We start from the raw sequence: 14,733 nt of genomic DNA on the forward strand, positions 1-14,733 counted from the left end.
GCTTCAATCAACTTCTCAGAATTTTTTTTAAATGCTCATTGCCAGGGTTCAATCCCTGGTCAAGGAAGTAAGATCCCACAAGCCACAGGGCACAGCCAAAAAAAAAAAAAAGAAGAGCATTCCCTGTTTAAAAAGAAAAAGAAAGAAAGAAAGAAAAAGAAGAAAGACAAAAGGGTCAAGAAGATGATGACAAAGAGAAATATGAAGAAGATGAAGATTAAAAAAAATAATGATGATAAACAGTGTGGTCCCAGGGGCAGGTTTTTTCTTGTCTAGAAGTATTTACTCATTACATAACCAATTTTAAAGAAAAAAAAAGGCGGGGGGGGGCGAATGTAAGGCCATATGACTTATATGATTTGTCTTTAAACTGGACACTGTACAGTGTCTTTTCATGTTTGTAAAAATAACATACTATCAAGGGTGTCTTTAGATAGCCCTATCCTTAATGGTATTTTCAATAGCCACTAACCTTGCCTGATAGAGTACAGGGGTTTAAATTAGCACAAAAATTTAAAGCAGGTTTTATTGGTACACAGCACAAATTACTTACAGATAGAGTTGGGATTTTTCCCATTTTCAATTGTCTTTGATTCAGCTTGTTCAAAATAATTGTTGTTCTGTTAATTGTATACCACACTGTGATTGCAAATTAATAAATAATAATAGTAGTAATAGGAATGGTTTTGTTGCTAACTTGATATTTCTAAGTAAATGCAAATGTTTTAATTAAAATAAGTTAGAAAAAAATGATTTTTTCCACATTTAGGTGAAATTAAATAGGCAATTAAATGGAAGAAAATTTGATAAAACAACCATACATTACAGTTAGATTCATAGGATATGGTAGAAAGGTAAGAGCCTTTGAAGATTGGATATGGACACAACAAAAATGTTAAAGAAAAAAAAATTGGATATGAATCCTGACCACTTGCTAATTGTGGGAATTTAGGCAAATCTCTTAATTTTGCTGAGCATCACTGCCTCTGTAAAGATGGGTATAATAATGCTTACCTCACAGAGCTTTCATATGGATTAAATGAAATAATCAGTGAAAGTGGCCAACCTAATATCTTTTTTATAATAGGCATTTTCTTCATTCCCCTTCTATTTTGCCCTAGTCCTTCAATTTTTACCTCAAAATGGAGACTCTTAATGCTCAAAATGAGTATGGTAGGCCCGTAGAATTTATAGATTTCACATACACAATTACAAAGGCTAATTTTAAGTGACTCCAAAGTCCTTAACACATTCAAATCAAAAACTTTTTTCTACATTGTGCATGTGAACAATCTGTGCTTCAAGGCTGGTGTGAAAAGGCAACTCACTTAGCAAAGTAAGTAAAACACCAAGTGACTAAAAGGTTTTGTGAAAAATAGCTCCCAAAAGAGAGTTATTTTCACTTTGGTTTTGTAATTTAGGTAGACCCCTAGCTAATGTTAGTGCAGAAATGATATATTATTATGAATACATTAATAATAATAATAATATTTACTGGGTGTTTATTCCTTGACAAGCTCTGGACTAAGAGCTTTTCTAATCTCATTTATGAGGTTGACACTGTTATTATACTCATTTTAATGGTATATTAGAGATTTCATTTCAGTGGAAGAATCTATCTTAATCATTTTACAAGTGACTTTAACTTGCAATTACAGAACTGTTAAAAGTATGAAGAGCTGATTAAATAAAATAAAAAAAAAAAAGTATGAAGAGTTGGGACTTCCCTGGTGGTGCAGTGGTTAAGAATCTGCCTGCCAATGCAGGGGACACGGGTTTGGGAAGATCCCACATGCCACGGAGCAACTAAGCCCGCAAGCCACAACTACTGAAGCTCATCCGCCTAGAGCCCGTGCTCCACAAGAGAAGCCACAGCAATGAGAAGCCCGTGCACCACAACAAAGAGTAGCCCCCGCCTGACGCAACTAGAGAAAACCTGCGCGTAGCAATGAAGACCCAATGCAGCGAAAAATAAATTAATTAATTTTTAAAAAGTATGAAGAGTTCACATAAGTATTTCAGTTATGATTTACTGCACTGTTCTGGGAAGGTGGGGAATTATATACTACATGCCACGGTGAAATTAAAGGGTCTATAATTTAAGGGAATTATGATCAGCAGGAGACCAAGAATTTAGCAAAGCAAGTCCCACAACCTCCTTACCTGCTGCATGACTTGTTCTAGGTACCATCTCCCCATCATCTTCTGCAAAATAATCTCTGTGGAGAGAAACACATCGTTAATTAATGAGATACCACCCCACACAGTGTCCAGTCCCTGGGTGGCAAGACATCTATTTTTATTTATTTCTCCACAATCATTAAGCTAGTACTATGTATCAGGGACAGTGTTAAGCGCTGGAAAGACAAAGACAAACCCCACAGGAAGGGTTTCTATCCTCAATAGGTATTTGTAGAGACAGCCATTGGACAAACAGTTCCACAAGCACTGAATTACTATTGTAGCAAGTGCTATGAAAGAATATGCAGAGTAATTTAACTAGTAGAGAGACTCAGAGGAACTCAGAGAAAAGAGCATTTAAACTGAGAGGAAGAGAATGTCAGCCAGATGAAAAATGGGAAAAGAAGAGTGTTCCATCATGAGGGAACAGCAAGGACCCTGAGTCAGGGAGGAACTTGGCCTGTTAGAGGAACAGAGAAAGCCAATCTTGCAACCAGACCATGCAGGGCCCTGAGGGATGGAGTAAGGATATGAGTTTTTTGTGCAGGTCAATGGGAAACCACTGAAGGATTTTAAATGAGGGAATGAATGGTAAGTGACCAGATTTAGACTTTAGATCATTCTGGCTGTTGAGTGACACTGTGTAGAGGGAACAAAAGTAGTTGGGGAAAGCAAGAAGTTGTGATAGTTTTAACTAAGGGATAGGATAGGAGAAATGGAGAGAAGCAAAAAAAAAAAAAAAAAAAAAAACACTACATGTGTTTAAGAAGTAGAATTGACCTAGAAAACTTGGAAAACAGACAAAGTCCATTAATAGAAATGTTAAAAACACCATGATGCAGTAGCCAGAGGTGTATCTGTCCAGCACAGTGAAGGCCACCATTCCTAGCACAGAAGGGGAAAAAAGTCTCAAAATGTATTAACAAATACTTGTTAAGCACCTACTATGTTTTTAGGCAACAGTTTTAAGCTCCACAAATGTAGCAGTGAACAAAACAGACCAAAATGCCTGCATTCATGGAACTAATATTATAGTAAAAGGAAACAAAAAAGCAAAATGTACAGTAGCAATTGGGGACAGATACTATAAAAAATTAATGTAGGGGGCTTCCCTGGTGGCGCAGTGGTTGGGAGTCCGCCTGCCGATGCAGGGGACGTGGGTTCGTGCCCCGGTCCGGGAAGATCCCACATGCCGTGGAGCGGCTGGGCCCGTGAGCCATGGCCGCTGGGCCTGCACGTCCGGAGCCTGTGCTCTGCAGCGGGAGGGGCCACAACAGTGAGGGGCCCGCGTACCACAAAAAAAAAAAACAAAAAAAACCTGCAGAGGCTTTGAGAATAAAGACCGTATCCTTAACCTTAAAAAAAAAAAAAAATTAATGTAGGGAATAGAGGTAGGGAATCCTGGAGCTATGGGGAGGAGAAGGGGATTGCAATTTTCAGGAGGCAAAGTTTCTCTGAGAAGCAATAATATGAGTATTTGGGCAGAGTCTTCTAAGCAGGGGACATCAAATGCGAAGGCTCTTAGGAGGGAGCATGCCAGAGCATTTCTGGAACAACAAGGAGGCCAGTGTGGCTGGGCAGACTGAGTAGCAGGAGGTGAGGTGAAGGAAATAATAGGAAAGTTGGGCAGAGGGCAGATTGTATAAAGCCTTTGGGACATTGACAGAAATTTAGTCACTGGAGTCTTGTGAGTCAAAAAAAGAGGTGAACGGAGTGACGAACGTTTTGAAAGGTCTGGCTAATGTTTTGACAACAGACTGTCTGGGTGGGGAAGGCAGAAACAGGGAGGTGATTGCAATAATCCTACAGAGAGATGCTTTCAACATTTAGCTTATTCCTTAAACCCTTGGGTACTCCCAGTTAGTTGTTCTAAAAATAATTATATTGCCAGAGATTTAGAGGGCTTCTCTTTTTAAAAGCCAGAAGACATTCACAGAGAGGCAGAAGAGAGCCTGGCATTTATTCAGAAACTGTTGGTGTTCTTTCTTCTCTGCCTCAGGGCTGGATCTTGGCATAAATCTTCACTTTGTTAAGTTCCAGATGGACATGAAAGTACCAGACAGGGCACGCTGGACTATACCCACCACCTGGTGATTCTTTATTATTCAAAAGCAGATCACCAGCTTGGGGTTCTCCCAGGCCCTCTGTCTCTTCCCCTTCTCCACTTCTCATTAAAAACTTTCCCTGAGAGTGAAGAAGGAAAGAGATGAATGTACTACTTATGGATTTCCCTCTGTTGAGAAAAAGTAGGGCAAGGATTTTGAAACCATCAGCTAGAACAATGTCTTGAAAAATTTGTGCGGAAAAAACTTATAATTAGCTGCTGCTATTCATGCATTTGATGGATTCCTTTGTGCTCAGCCCACAGACCTGGGTAACTGTGTATCTGCTGTCAGGAGCAAAGCCATTCCTCAGGCCAAATTCAGCCTATCCAACAAGCTTGATTTGGTCAATACAAGGTTGATCCATTTCTAACTTCTCTTGCAAAATGAATGGGTCTGGCAATACTGGGCCTGCCTTCCCACACAGGGGGATAACCTGCTGCCTTTAAACAGAAGAGACATGTTCTCCAGTTTGCCACAGTTCCCGTCACTCCCTCTTCTTGTAATCCCAGCTCGTGCGCTCATTTATGATACTAGCCTGGCTCCTTATAGGTCTCTGAGGCTGTCACCCTGGTATAGATCAAATGCAGACAAAATTTTCATTTCTGCTTTAAGACACTGTCTTGGGTTACCTATTGGCTTCAGTACACAATTCATTAATTTGCGATGCTAAGCTACTAAGTCACTTTTACCTCTGGGCTTCCGCTTCCTTAAATATGTGTAAAAGACATGCATGAATTTCTAAGGTTCCTTGCAGTAATTACACAATTCTATTCTCCTAGTTGCTAACAGTATTAAAACCCATTTTAATACTTTCCAAGGATGGGGGAACTTTCCAGACATGATCTCATTCAATTCTCCTTGCTCCGAAGAGTCCATATTCTAGACCAGGAGCAAGTTACAACAAGGCAATGCATATGCCACAAGATACTTCACCTTCTCCCCAACCCCACACTCACCCTGAGCTGGCTGCCTGCCTATGAAGCAATACCAGAAGGGTAGACAGGTCACTTCGGATGAATACTGAGTTAATGGGCTTTCTGTAGTCTCAGGAGATTTTTAAAAAATCACTTTAACTCTGTTAACAGCTCAAGTTCCCTCTCATATTGCCAGAGAGTGGGGCTCACTCAGCTGCTTCTGAAAGGTTGGTAAGGAATTTGATGCTTCCCCAGAGAAGGGGCACATGGTGAAGAAACACAGGGTATATGTCTAGGGGATTGCAATTTGTGACAATGTCTGATAAACCAAAATGCAAAGAGAATTGGGGTATGCTAGAGACAGACTCCAAGCCTGGCCACACAGACACAGACACAGACACACACACACACACACACACACACACACACAGCGGTAACATATGTTGGTAAATTTTTCTCTATTACCCAAGCCCAGAAAAAATTGTATACCCTTGTCCTAGTTTCTCAGATTCAAGTGTTTCTAGTTGTTTTTTTTTTTTTAAAGAAACATCAGTCAATGAATGACTGATGCTCAGCTAGCATGTGGTTCACCAGGGCACTTACAGCTCTCCTGCATAGATGTACATATATAATCTTTCCCCAAAGATACTTCTATCTTATCAATACATGTTACCTGCATGTTTTACCTTACATGCTTTTCTTGTATAAACGAACTAAACTCTCCCTCAGTGAGCCTTATCTTTTTGCTCGCTACCTCACCAATGTGTCAATACTGATACCAATTCCACTAAAATCATACTTACTAATTTTTTTTTTTGGCCGCACTGCATGGCACGCGGGATCTTAGCTCCCCAATCAGGGATTGAACCTGCACCCCCTGTAGTAGAAGCTCGGGGTCTTAACCACTGAACCGCCAGGGAATTCCCCATACTTACTAATTTTTGCTGAGACACTCTCCTGCTTAATTTGAAGAACCAAACAGTTTCCAAGTACAACCCACCTACCAGCTGTTCACCCACTTAATTTCTGCCTGGTGTATTACCCACATTTTCCTGACTTGCTGATAAGGAGCTCTGAAGATACTGGACCCAAACAATACATCAACATTCAATATCCCACAGTACTAGCTTTTCCTACAGTTTTCCAGGGTGACTAGGTTGAGGATGATCAGAAAATAACTGCTCCTCTCAGAGCTGTCTGCTACATTCTGATACTCTGATGCTGTCAAACTGTGCTCTGGTGATTTCTTCCAGTAGTTTTCTAAGTATGGTAGTTTCAGTTACATTAGGACTAGCCAAGCACTCAATTTTGCTTTTCTTGAAAATGGCCATTCATATGGCTCCTTTCCAAGATGTGAGCAGCTCACTGGTCCCACTAGTCTGGTCTCTCATAACAATGGGAGGAGGAGTCAAAACTTGGGTCCTTCCTTACCAAAGGGTAACACCAAGATGGAGTCTGCAGAGGGATATTTTCTATAAGGCAGCCATTGACCATCCTTTGCAAACTGCGTATTTAGTGTTATTGCCTTGTATTTTGGTCTGTTTAATTTGTGGACTGAGAAAAGTAATGGATCGTGTTAATGGACCATATTATTCATGAACAAGGGCAAGATGGCAATCATACAACTTCAACATTACAAAGCAGGTCTGCAACAATTCTTTGAACACTACGAGATACTAGTATCGCAGACCAAAACCACCCCAAACTATATCTAAGGAGCTGTTGTCTGTCGAGGCCCCATTAATTTCCTTTCCTTGGTCAGCCTATTAAGATGACTAACCTAGGGCTACTTCTTCCCGTAAGAGTGTCCAAACCCCCAAAGTGGCGGTTGCTTTTTCAGGCTGCCTCCCGAAGGCAATCACATACACTCAGGCCGTCGGGGCACCACATCGTCTGACCCCCACCCCCCACTTTATCGAGCGCCACCACCCTTCCTTCACGGTGAGGCTGAGGAACAAATGCCATCTCCCAGAGGCACTTTCTGTCTCTCAAACTCCTTCTTATATGCCTTTCTCATTATGAACAAAAGTTCAGGAGGAGGAAAAGCAATCTGCCATACCAGCACTTAGAGCAAAAAACTGGGCCTTGGATGCTATTTTTAGAGTTTTTCGTTCCATTTCATAAACATTTATTGAGAAGTTGCTTGTATGACAAGCTCCAAAAACATAAAGGTGAAAAAGAAGTGCCCTGAAATCAAGGTGCTCAGAGTTGTCTACTGGGGGAAGTGGACAGGATTCAAAGAGATAATGAGTAGAAGGATGAGATTGAAAACAGAAATCTCAGAACGTAAATTAGGCAGCAATTATTTTGTCCCGATGAGAAGTGGGGGGTCTAGGAAATCTACAGAAAACAGAGAACACTGAATTCAGGCCTTGGAGGATAGGTATGAATACATAAAGAAACATGACAAAGGCCCCCAAACAGGAAAAGAAAGGGTGTGTTCAGGGCTTTATTTTGCTCCCCCCAACCTGAGTAAGTATTAACTGCTCCTCAGGACCCCTTCCAACTTCCTTTTTACCTTTCCCCTCCTCAAGCCTTCCTCCCCCAAACTCTAACCCTGAGGCAGGAGTATTAGGGGGAGTCAAAGGGAAAACCAGTTCTTCATCTACACTTCCCTCCTCAAACACTACAGCTTCATCTAACTACTTAGAATCCCTAAAGGTGATTTAAAATAACGTCAGCAAGAAAGGATTAGGACTAAGATTTATACCAGAGTAAAAATGTGTACAGATACAGGCTATACAGAGTAGCAGCGAATCCAGAGGAGTAAAAAGGCTGGGGGGTTACGATGGTAGAAAATACAAGTGAATATCTTCCTTTTTAAAAATTTCTTACTATTTTTATACTAAAAGGTTAATTCTTCTTTAAAAAGTTAAGGAACATATTCTGATCTATTTACACTGGTCTTCTTTCAAGGCCCTTGATAAAAGATAAAATATGTAAGGGATTGGTCTCAGTGTGGCCGTCTCAGATAGTGGGGGATATGCAGTACGACAGGAAGATTGCCCAAGTTTGCTGTTTACTGGGGCCCAAACACACACCCTGTTCTAATTCCATATTTTTAAAGCTCGTTTGACATGAATTTCTAGATTCTGATTCAAATAAAAGAAATCTTTCTAATGTTCAAGCATCTCTTTTTCATGTTTTAAATTTATATCCACAATCAACCCTTGCAGATATAAACGGGCCAGAAGGACAAGGAGAACTGTGGCCTACTTTCTTTAATACGTGATGCTCCAGCTCTGAGGATTTTTGAATGGTAGGGTTTCACAAGTAGTGCCAACTTAGAAACAAAGACATCTACAGGTAATAGTCTTCAGACTGCCTGTGCGTAACTTTACAGTTCAACGTGTTTTTTTACACTGGAATTTTCCTCAGCACTAATCTTGAATTAAACGACCGTTATCATTATACTGTGGACAACCATTGCCACCCACCACCATTTATTGACTGACTGATACTTTCCGGGCATTATGTCATTCAATTCTCACAAAATTCAGTAGGTACTGTTACCCCTATTTTACAGATGAGGAAACAAGAGGCCTAGAATGATGAAGTAATTTGCCCAAGATTATCCAGCTAGTTGGTGGTAAGCCTGAACTTGAAAGCTGTATCTGGCTGACTCCAAACTTTTACTCGTCCAATATGCCCTATTTCTACCCACACTTTTGCCAGGAGCCTCCTTTGTACCTGCCTGGACTCCAGGGAAATGACCCCTGAGAAAGTGAGGTGAAGGGAAGTGTGGGCAGTGCTGCTGTGGGGAGGAGATGCAATTTAGACTCAAATCCTGACACAAATTTGTTTCTTGGGACACCAACTCATCCCCAATACATATAGAGCTCACAATGGAGTATTTGAGTACTGGTATAACAGACGCCATGTGACAAATGAATTAAAATCCTAAAAAGGAAGTGGCAAGTATGACTTTTTACATAGGTTCTACCCTGAAAAGTGAGTCATCCACTATTTTATACTTCCCTATCTCTACCCACATTCCTCCAAATATTCATGCCTCCCCTGAATCCTTTCTGTAATAACACTTGGCATTGTCCCTAAAAGACAAAGGGAAAAGCTGACAGCCAGGAGAGGCGATGGAAATAGACACAATCAAAATTGGGAAGGCCATTAGTGAACAAGCTCTGAGACTTCTCAGATCTTTTTTTCTCTTGCCAAGAGAGACACTGAGTATATCTTCTCTGCTCCAAATATTGCCAATATCCCCCATTTGGCAACAGAATTGCAAAAACATACATTCAAATGCAAATAGGGTAGAAGTCACAGATGCAGAGCACAAGACTGTTGTATAATAAATACAGCGAGATTATAATTTTTTTTCTCATCTCAAGACCTATCATTATAACCTCTGCAAGCTAGAATGCTTAACTGGCAAAGCCCCTCAGAACAGAGAAAGCATTACTTGTGAGTCTCCCTCTGCATGCTGACTAAGTGTGAGCTGACTTGGCATGGGTACAGTACCATCCACTTTTCTCCAGTACAGGCTGCAATTACACCCTTCACTCAACAGGATCTATTCACTGAGTGTGGCCGTGGCCAGATGGAACTCTGGGAGGCAGTTTTCTGTAGTGCTAAGTCCTCAATAGCTACCGGGAGCTACAAGCATCACTGTGCATCACTGTGCATCTGCAACAACTTGAGTTTTTTGACTTATTTTCCTCCTGCACTGTCTTTATCCTAAAAGGAACTAACATTTTTCATGCTGCTATTCCTCAAGGTTCAGAGAAACCTCTTAAACAGATAAAAGGCAGTTCAAATAATTATTTTCCTCACTTTGCCTTATGAGGTTATTAGACATGCAAATATCTAATAAATTCTCTTCCCTGTCCCCTGCATCAGCCAAGACACTGACATCACGCTTTCAAAAGAGATGTGAAAATAATCTTCTCTGAATTCAGCCACATCACTCAGGGATGGTATATGGTCTCTCCACCTACTTCTGAAACTTAGCTTGTGCTTTTTACTCTTGGTCCCGGCAATGCAGTTTTCATTAACAACCACTATTCACAAGGCACTGGGGAATGCCGAGGCTGTGGCTCAGTCTATCTCAGAGACCCTGACCAAACATCAAGAGATAGATGATTTTTTTTCTGTTTTCACCTGATCTTTTATTTGCATAATCTTTTACTTTTTCCTTCCTTTATAGTACCTGATTTTAATGATTTTTAAAGAATTATGTGTTCTTTCCAGAAATTTTGGAAAGGAGAAATGTGTACAGGAAAAATAAAAAATGTTACCACTTAAAGGCAACATTGAGAAAGACTTTCATGTATTTCTTTTTAGCTGTTCTTCAGTTTATATGCCTGTGTGAATTCCACAAAATAGAAATAACACTGAACATGCAATTTAGCATCTTGATTTTATTCCTATTATTGAAATGAGAGGTTTTGAGGATTGTACTTTTAGGGGAAGAGGAAGAGTCAGGGGAGGAGGAGAAAAGCTGCCCATTAACCTGCCCAATATTAGAAAGAATGAATCTAGAGTCTTCCTTCTCAGTGTGGTTTTACAATGTACTGGAACAAAACTTATAGAATCCCAGAGGATAATAAAATTAACTGAGGGTTACCAAGGGTGGGGGACTGTTAAAGCATTAAGAGATTCTAAAGCAGTGCTGAAAATGATTCGAAAAGCTGACCCTGAGGTCTCGGGTCAGTAGGGAGATGAATGAGGAGCAGATGGCCTGGAAGATATGAAGGAGTAAGTGATAAGGTAAACTGAATATTCAGAAAGAATGAAGAGATGGAGGAATTGACCTTGTGGTCAGGGAATATAATTTCAGTGTTAAGGATCTTAAGGATAGAGAACTTGGTGTGAGGATGAGCTACAAAGGATGGCTGTGTTCATGGTGTGCTGAAGTGATTTAGAGTTAAGGAACTGTGAGGTCAAGTTACAGCAGTAATATATACTTGTGCATTGTGACCTGTCTAGAATGTCAGCACCCTGAAGGCAGGGTTTTTATATCATTCACTGTCAGCTACCCAGCATTTAAGAAGTCTAGATCGTAACAGGAATTTGATGTATATTTCTTAAACAACGAATAAATACCATTTGAATGTATAATGGCATCAAGATTTGATAACCTGCTGTATCCATTCCATCGTAAAGATACACCTACCAAACAGGTATTCACATGAGCCTTGCTTGGAATGTTCTCTAGAAAGTTCTTAACTGAGGATCTGCTATGTGCTAGAAATATTGTAAGATACTGAAGATTTAGAGACAAAAGACAGTGCCTTCTTCCAATAAACTTATAGAGTATGTAAAATACCAAGTAAACTAACTAGCCACATGCAGTAACAGAGAAGGCAGAGTGTGCTCTGGCTATAGAGAACATCCAGAAGTAGGTTCCAAAAATAATTCCAAAAGGAGATAATGCTGAAACTAACCTCTAAAGAATAAACAAAGTTATCCTAGCAAAGGCAACGCTAGGTGTGTAGGCGGGAACAACTGGTATATCAAGGCCCACGCATAATAATTTTAGCTCAGGATGGGTAAAGAGACACCAGCTCCCTAGGTCTTCTGGCAATAACTCTGCCCCCCAAGGCACCAATAATCTGGAAATCTATAAATAATGCACAGAAGAATCTTTTCTAAGACCAACTCAGTTCCAAACTTTACATGTTGTCACTTGGCAGAATAAATGTAAGTTTCTTTCTGCTATAAAAACATATACTGACTTAGCTTTAAAGCAGCATATAAGGGGTATTATCCATAATCCCATAACCAAATGCAGCATCTATTTTTTTCTCTCCTTGCAATAGACATCCTAATATGTTTGCAGAAATTTGAAGTAATTTATATCCACTTTTACTTTCTTATATTGAAATTTTCTGTTTATCATTTCAGGAAACACTTTAGGATGGTAACAGAGATTAATAGCAATAGTGAAGCATTTTACCCTGGAGAGGCTAAAAGTTGAGAACGTTGCTACTGATTCACCTGGGATTATCCTAGGATATGCCATTTTATGTCAGTGTGCCTCCACTTCCCCTTCTGCAATATAGGGACTCAGGTCTTGAAAAAGATATTTAAATGGAATGAAATATCCTTCATTTTAATATGAGTTATATGAGTCTAAACCCTGAGCAATTTGCAATGTATTTTCAAGAACTAGAAGTGTTTGACACAGTTATTCTACTTCTGAACATCTATCATTCAAAAATAATCCCATGGAAGAAGATGCTTTATGCACCTAGAGTTTATCAAGAATTACTTATAATAGTTAAAAACTGGAAACCTAAAGGACTCACTATAGGGTAATGATTAAGTAAAGTATTATAATATGACATGACGTTATTCCACATTATGAATAATAATGCTCCACATTATGAAGTGGAAAATATATTCTCAAATTGTATGAAGTGCTAGAAATGACTCAATTTTCTTTGTCAGTCAATGCTTTCTACATATCAGCAGTTATTGCTTCTTTACACTCTTCTACCTTGGCCAGGATAAGTAGACACCAGGTGCAGGTTACCTCTTCCCTAGGTGGCCTTGGGAAAGCAAAGGGAGAAAGAAGTTTCTGCAGAATGGAACGCACAGAAAGAAAAGGAGATAATGAGATAATGGAGATAATGAGACAGATTAAGGGAAAATGTATTAGAAACTACTAAAATGCTATGAAAAAGACAAGTTGTTGTTGTTATAATAAATAGTCTATGACTAGTGAAGTGCTTCAGCCATGAAAAAAAAAGAAAATTCAGATCATGCTTGTCTTGATGATCATAGAGCTCAGAAGATGTCCTGAGACAGAGGAAAACAAGTCCTCAGTGCTTCTGAATGTTTTAAAATAGAATTGGATAGAGTTACCTTGGGTCACCATGACATCTCTTTTATTCTGGACTTTCTTCTAACTTTAAATGTTATTTGAATTTTTGCCAGGGACAACTTGTGGAATGTTCTGAGCCCAGTTTGGAATTTTATTTATAGAACAAAATTTCAATTTCTCTGCCCATTTCAATAGGAGCAGTGTCCCAGTGCATCTACTGAATGGATGGATACTCCACACAGCCTTGTATAAATTACCCCTGAGCCACCCAGAATGCAGAGGGTCCTGTGATGAAGGTCAGCCAACTGATCCTTTCAGAGACAGAAATAACCACTTCCCAGACTTCTGGTATTTTACATCCAGCCTTAGCATGTAAGCTGCAAGAAGAAGGGGGTCCAGTCTGATCTAGTGTATAGGAAATAAGAAAGTGGGAGTAAAAGCACTGATTGAGATAAATTTCTCAAGCCTAAATCCAAGTATAGGCCTATTTAAAAGCAGATCAGAGTTGCAAAGGCAGAGATTTTCCTACCCCAAATGCAGAAAATTAATCGCTAGAAGTGCTGAATGTTAAATAGGAAATCCAATGTCCAAACATGTTTCAATTATAGAATTATGAAAAGTAGCATTTTCCTAATAAAAAGCGCTGTAAGCAAAGATACCAGAATCAACCAGACCTTCCTGCTCCAACGCCTGCTTAACCTTTCTAGCTTCAGCTGCCACATCTATAAAATGGGGAGAAATGCCATCTCTGGTTGTAACTATGTGTTAGTAAACAGGACTCTCTGCTAACTCACCACAAATTCAAAGAGAAATAAATGTCCTTGCTTCCTTTAGGCTGAGAGTTAATACTGAGCAGAATAATTGCAACTAAGCTTTAAAGGGGTATCTTTTAAATGCAATATAACTGGGGTAAATGGGCGTTTTGTCCTACTTGAAGGCTACACTTTAACCATGTGGGAGAGGAGAAACAAAATAAAGAATTTTAAAATTTTGAGACCAAATCACTATTTTTCTTGGATGCTACTTCCCTTCTCCAAATGTTCACAGCCATGGCAGGCAAATACAATCAATGCTTGCATTTTATTAAATCAAATTACAGGGTAAGAGAAAACAAAACAAAACAGACTAATTAATTTGCTTTCCTTTCCTAACCTTCAATCTTAAAGGTAGCCCCTAAATAGTTCAAGTTCTCTTTGTCTTGAGTTGTTTGTTCAGGGAAGTTGTATAAGGTTCATATATGATTTATCTGACTTTTATTCAGCTTTCCTATATGCTAGAAACAAGAAAATGTCCATGTAAAAGGGGAGGAGAATTAGTAATGCCTTTTCCAGCATTTAACAGTGTGGCAGGCTGAATAAGTCCTCTCCAAAGAAGTCCACATTCCTAATCTCTGGAACCTGTGACTTTGCCACTTTCATGGCAAAAGGGACTTTCAGATGTGATTAAGGATTTTGAGATGGTGAGATTATCCTGGAGTACCCCATTGGCCCAATGTCATCACAAGGGTCCTTGTGAGAGATACACAGGAGAGTCAGAATGAGAGAGGAGGAGGTGGGATGAAGGAACAGAGGCTGGAGTGATGTCATTGCTGGAAAGGGACCATGAACCAAGGGATGTGGACAGCCTCTTTAAGCTAGAAAAAGGCAAGGAATGGATTCTTCCCTAGAGCCTCCAGGAGAAACACAGTCCTGCTGACACCTTGATTTTTGCCTAGAAGACCAATTTTCAGACTTCTGACCTCCAGCATTGC

General features: G+C 39.7%; 1 protein-coding gene across 4 annotated transcripts in view; it reads right to left on the reverse strand.

The window, feature by feature from the left end:
- Positions 1 to 14,733, reverse strand: part of PDE4DIP (phosphodiesterase 4D interacting protein) — a 230,620-nt gene that overhangs the window by 175,278 nt on the left and 40,609 nt on the right. For all 4 annotated transcript variants that reach the window (XM_089916999.1, XM_089916997.1, XM_089917001.1 and 1 more), the window contains exon 2: positions 2,164 to 2,219. In XM_089916999.1, coding sequence (XP_089773125.1) covers positions 2,164 to 2,219 — 56 coding nt within the window. The remainder of the gene's footprint in view (positions 1 to 2,163; positions 2,220 to 14,733) is intronic.

Source organism: Delphinapterus leucas, chromosome 1 (genome assembly GCF_059928025.1).
Source record: "Delphinapterus leucas isolate spDelLeu-1000000601 "Yukka" chromosome 1, BTC_Dleu_Yukka2, whole genome shotgun sequence".
Taxonomy (NCBI): domain Eukaryota; kingdom Metazoa; phylum Chordata; class Mammalia; order Artiodactyla; family Monodontidae; genus Delphinapterus; species Delphinapterus leucas.